At 34.8% G+C, this 6,194-nt stretch overlaps 1 protein-coding gene across 1 annotated transcript; it reads left to right on the plus strand.

Annotated features, from left to right (window-relative positions):
* Window positions 1–2,394: 2,394 nt before the first annotated feature.
* LOAG_11741 (zinc knuckle family protein) lies at window positions 2,395–4,913 on the plus strand (the record flags this gene model as incomplete). The annotated part of the gene is made up of 5 exons (XM_003147259.1): window positions 2,395–2,496; window positions 2,854–3,093; window positions 3,715–3,894; window positions 4,230–4,397; window positions 4,800–4,913. 5 exons carry the CDS (start codon window positions 2,395–2,397, stop codon window positions 4,911–4,913), a joined length of 804 nt encoding a protein of 267 aa, XP_003147307.1.
* Window positions 4,914–6,194: the final 1,281 nt, after the last annotated feature.

Consider the following 6,194-nt stretch of genomic DNA (forward strand, 5'->3'; position numbering starts at 1 on the left):
ATGCGCATTTTAGAAAAGCTGTGTGCAGTGCTGAATCATTTCTGGAATAGTTTTTTTTTTTTGGCAAGAAATTACGCTCAAATAAACATACTAAAAGATACACAGCACAGTGGTAAAGTGGTAAAACGTTTTGTGAGTGAGCTAGCAGTGAAGTTAAGTGCTTTGGTTTGCTTAAAAAGTGCAACTAGAAGGGCTTCTTCATTGCTTTTTCTCCAAATGCCTCTCTCTCATCAGTTGATGGTTTCTTTCCTCTTTCTCACTTTCATTTCCTTTTCTTTTTCACCAATAAAAAAAAAAGAAAGGAAGAAAAAAATCGTCAATAAAGTTTTGAAATTAAAGGAAAGTGGGAGGAGAATTCAGTTTCATTTAGCTATACTTCTTCAGTTAGCTTGTATAAAAAGGGAGGAGGAGGCTTATGCTATCAAAAAAAAAAAAAAAAAAAACCTTCCTATACCTATGAGATTTCTTTCAATTGCTAGATGTACAATGTTGTTGTGTACAACCTTGATGACCTTCTCCATTTTTAGAATTTAACAAAATAAGGCAGAAGCTTAGAACAGAATCACAATTAAAAACGAATCAGTTGAAAGTGATTTGCATTTTTATCTTTGAATTGAAAATCAGAACTGCTTAAGGTTATTAATTATGAAGCTGACATTCCCCCTGATTGATCTTTCCGATGAAATCTTCCCTTGTTTATTTTGAAAATAGCGCTAATTCTTTGATTGATGATTGGGATTTCTGATATTTAATTGTTAACTAAATTATGAAAATAGTTCTGGACATTTCAATTTTTTTTTTACATATTCGGAGGCATCAGGATTGCTAACTAATAAGTCTTGTCTTGTGCTACTCATGAAACTGTTTCCAGGATATCATGTATCATTATTCCGCCTGTCAATTTATTTGTTCGCAACGCGTTCCAATAGTTCCTGTTTTTTTTTTTTTTAAATTGAAAATAAAAATGAATGAAAACACTGCAGCCACTGTGATTTCACTTCTCTTTTTTACATGTAACTGAAGCAACACGATATTCCATTTCCTAGCTTTAACTTTCTACTCTTCGTTCAAGGAATATCAAATATCAGTATCGGAAAATTGCTTTATAACTAAATTAAAACTGGCAGAATTCCCATCTCCGAAGTAGCTGTTGAAACTTGTTTGGAAATCCCTCGACAACCGATATCTACGATTATTGGATGACCATATTTCCTATACGTGGTAATCCGTGTATTTGCAAAACAAGGGAGGACAATAGACAAATTGGAAGAGATGGTAATTAGTTGAGATAATTGAGATGCCCAATGTTCGTTCTGCTATTCGGAGTCCTTCCTCTCAAAATTTGCTAAATATTTTTTTTTAACATATTGGCTAAAATGTAACAATGGCGGAGAATCGCTTACTGTTAAGAAAACGGATGTAAATGGTGGACTTCTTTCAGTTTAGGAGAAGTTTGGAATTTTAGCTTTTTTGAGAAGTCGAAGTCAGAATAACTGATGTAATTGGCATCATTTTAAAACTGTAATATTTAAACTAGTATTGGTCTGGAAATTGCATGTTAGTAAATATGTTGAAATCGGTTCAATTCTCCGCCTCCTTTATAGAGGTCCTTAATTCTCTGTAGAGTTTTCGTTTATCAAAGTTTATTTGCAGTGGTTTTTTGTAGATAATGTCTGGTTGGCCATAAGTGTAAAAGTTGACAAGTAGGACTTCCTAACTCTTTTTGACTTTTCGCCTTATTTGTTCATAGTAAGTCAAACCGCCTTTTTTTTTTTTTTGCTTTTATCGTATCTGCTGGTTTAACCACATGCCGGAAAAAACAATTAGAAGTGACTCTTGACCTGTGTGTCTTTTATGCTTGCCTGCTGGAAGGCTTCCGGCGCAGATATTACAGTTTGATCTAATTTTAAATACTCATTTCCATTTAACAAGAACAATTTTTCTGTTACAAGGTATTTTAAAGGTAAAAAATTTCCCAGGAGAGGGACACTACCGATAAGTGCAGAAGTTCTTGTTTGGTACGAGGTAGGGGAGGACAGTCCACTGCTATTTGCAGGAGATGGGGGAAACCAGCAATCCTACAGATAAGATGCATCATTCACCTGCCACTGTACACGTTTCACGTTTTGATACGTGTTAGATTCTGTGAGTTTTAGAAATCAAACATTTCTGTAGTGTAATCATCTTTCCTGTGCGACAAGCTTTCGAAGATGTATGAAATTCATTTATTAGTTCTGCAAGTTCGAAATAGGAGGTGAAATGTACCAGTTATTATGAGTGCATGTTATGCATGTTTCACGCGTTGTAAATATAGACACGCGTCAAATAACAAAGTTGTTTGGTCTATTTTATTTGTAAAGTTTACAAATAAATTTTCAGGTGAGTGAGCCAGAAATGTTTGAATACGACCGCTTGGCGTTAGATGTCGCAGAGCAATTTGCGCAAATTCGATCAAATGCAGTAGCAAATTCACCAACGCAAATTTTCGATCCTTTTGTAAGTTTGGTATGTTTTAGTTCAGCAGTATGTTTTCATATATGATACGCTTGCTTGAGATATTTCTTTCATCGGTTTCCAAAACTTCGAATATGAAATCAGATCCGGTAGGGATTAAGAGTTGCTTCCTCCAAATCTATTCATTTCTCTGCTTTCCGCATCCTTTATTTAAGGGTTGCATTATTTCCTACTGTTAGGAGCGAACTGTTGTCGAAAAAGTGTCGATTTTTCTTTTTTTTTATTGTTCGATTATGTACAACTGTTGTTTGTCACTTAACTTTTCCCTGTTTCTTTTGCTTTTTGTGGATAGTGGGTGGGTGTATGTGTCGCAGCGACCAGTTCAGTCTTATAATTCAGAGAACTGTTAGTGGATTGTGCTTTTCGCCCTCCGGCTCGGATGTTCTTGATTGCGGGACGAGTTCCGGGTACGGCAGTCCTGGAACTGGCGAGACACCGCTATCAAGCCCTGCACCGCAAGTCTTTTCGTTGCCTAGTCATGTCCAGCGTGCACTTTGTGATCCGGTATCCTGTGACGATTGCGAAAATGTTGCAGCATCGCTTGGTCCAACCATTATCTATAATGAGCACAACAAAAAGGTACTTCGGAAGTTTTAAGAAATATGAGAAAAATATTTTACTGGGGACAAAAAAAAACGCAAAACAGTAGACAGTAGATCTTCATATCCTGTTCATTTTATCTTTACCTAACCAGAAATTAAAATTTTGACTTTACGCTCGCATGACAGTCATTTTTGAATCAGTGAACTAGACTAGTCTAACTTAATTAGGCAATGGTAGATTCTCGAAAATGTTGTTCAACTGAAAACTGAATACTATTGACATCTGAACTTGGTTTGACTTCTAATTATTAGATATCAATCGTACAGTAATAGACGGATAGATTTAATCCCAAATTTATTCCTTCTTTTTTCTGTAGAGTAAGAAAGTTTTTAACCTGGAAAAAGTGATTGCTCGGTTAGCAAATGATTGCTTTTCAGATGCGTGCATTTGGTATTTACAAATTGCTGATTTGACCTCTGAAAAAAGAAAAAACAATTTCTTTTCCAGAATTTTGGAAGCTTGTTCTTTTTCCCTTTCCTCCAAAAGGTTTGAAAAAGCACCTCCTCTCTCCCCCCAACGAGTTATCGTTATCTGGTGCTTTATAGTTTAGTGTCATAAAATTTAGTATAAAAATTCTAAAAAAATTTCTGCTTTCAGTCTCTAAGTTCGGAGAACGACGAAAATTTGCCATCACAAGCAGCACAGGAAGATGGATTCTCGTCGGATGAAATTGCTCAGTTCACACAATTGCTCTGTTCGCCAAAAAAGGCTCCACCATCCAAGTACCAATGTCACATTTGTTACCGCACTGGACACTATATTTCCGATTGCCCGATGGTTCGTATTTTTATTATAATTAAAGTCAGGCTAGAAATGTTTTGTTTGAGGGGATTTCAAGATCCTGGAGCAAATCAGAATGTTCACATTTCTTTGTTCTTATTCGTTCTTTTTTTCTTTTTTTAAAAAGAAATAATATGTAACATATTGTTGCTGGTACATTGCACCAATCGCGATAGACTTGTGCAGTGATTGCAACTATTAGTGCTGTGGATAGCATCAGAATTATAAACTTAGAACTGTTCATCTGCGCAGCATGAATACATTATAGTATATTCTATTAAAAAGGGAAGGAAAATTATATGGCGAAGTAATGAAATTTCAAAAATTTGCAGCGTTTTAACAGTCCATACGAGGAGTTAACCCCATATCAGGGTCGGAAGAAGTGCTACGGTGAATTTCAGTGCCAACAGTGTAAGAGAAAATGGACAAGTCAAAATTCTGTTGCTAATGAAGCACAAAGCTGCATTAAATGTCACATCTCGGTCTTTCCTCATAAACAGGTTTGTTTCACTAACGAATAAATTATTCTGTTTACCTGAACATTATAGGGAAAAAAAGACAGAGAATTCCCAGGATATATTAATTTTGAAACAGATAAGATCAAAAGGAGAAAGAGGAGAACAAAAAAAAAGGGAAACCCAGGATTTCCTTTCTGGATATCTTCCATACATCAATTTTTACCTCTCAGTTCACAAAATTTTCATTTCAACATTGCGAACAGTTCTGTGTGTACGTCATATAAGCCTATGTATCACGCATGTGAACCACTCAGCAGCAAAGTTATGTGACAAAACCGTTGTGAGAATAACATTCGGTCCAAATAGTTGACCATTCTTTTTTCTTTTGATGATATGAGAATTTTACTGAAATGTTAATTTCATTTTGAATCTTTCTGTTTTCAGCTGCCCGTCGATAAAGCCGTAGCGATGGGTTTGGTAAAAGCACAACGTGTTATTCCAACCAAACTGGGACCCATTGGATACGGTCGACCTCCGTTCAATACTAATCGGCAGTAAATAATTAATCAACACAACGCTTCCGTTTTGCTTTCAGGAAAAGAAATGGCAAAAAAGAGCAAAAAGGAATGAAAATCAGAACTGTAATGTTTGTTCATTGCGTAGTATACTGGACAAGAACTATTACAAATCGCCGCTACGAGAAATTTCTTACGGTTAGCTTTTAATTTACCACTGCGTTAATGTTGATCATTACTCCGATAATCTGTATATTTTGTTAACCAGATATGAGTGTCGAATTTGTTCTCTCCCCTTCCCATCCAATTTTCGAACTCCTATCTTTTTGCTGTAATGATATTCTTCTGCTAGAATGATTTTTATTTGGCTTGTATTTGTTTATGTAAGTATTTTCTGGCTCTTTTGTATGATGAATGGAAACAGATGACATTGAACATGAGCAAGTATCATATCTCACTTTAGGACTACTTGCTTTTTGTGCCTTTTTTGGTTAGTAAAGAGATTCGTATAAAATTTAGAGATATTTTTTCATGTAAGTATCCAACTGACTAAAATTATGAAAAAAGGCCAAATCGTTTTGTCTCGGGTTTTCTCATGATGAAAAGCAAATTTCGACGTCAAAAAATTTCTAACAGAAGTTTTATGCAGAATGCTGATTTTTTTTCCCAAAATCTGAAACTTTTCATGCTTTTTCTATTGTTTTATTTCGGGTAGTTCACTGCTTACTATTTCGTATAGTATAGTAACTGTAGTCGAGTTTTTCGGGCACTCTACATATCTCTGTCTTATAATACGGTTAACACAGGAAACGAGGTTTTCTTTTTTCTTTGTGAACTTCCTAGGCATTTAGTTCTTAGTTATATACTTGTAAATAAATTTGGGTTGTGTGGATTAAAATCGATCTCTATCGTAGGTCATTTTTTTTCGTTTCCTTTCTCCCATTATGTTGTAATGAAAGATCTTTCCAAAATCTTTTTTCCCTAGACATCGTTGTCTAGAAAAAAAAGCCTTTAGCGACGTAAATTTGGGTTCACAGAATTTGAACAATCTTACAGATTTTGAACTAGAAATTATGACATTTATCACACATTTTTGGAAACAAAAGTGAAAGAGTTTCTTGTCACTTTGCTGATATCAATTAGTACCTATTTAATTTATCACAATCGGGAGTAATGAAATTTCACGGTTATACAAATCGTTGCTTACATTTGGTAATGTTTTTTGTCCTTCTGTATAATTTATTGCGTATGAAAAGTGTTTCAATTATTCGGGGAATGAATTGAAGTTTTTTTTCTTTTTTTTTTTTCTTTTTTTTTGTTATAA

This window comes from Loa loa (assembly GCF_000183805.2).
Source record: "Loa loa unplaced genomic scaffold supercont3.104, whole genome shotgun sequence".
NCBI lineage: Eukaryota > Metazoa > Nematoda > Chromadorea > Rhabditida > Onchocercidae > Loa > Loa loa.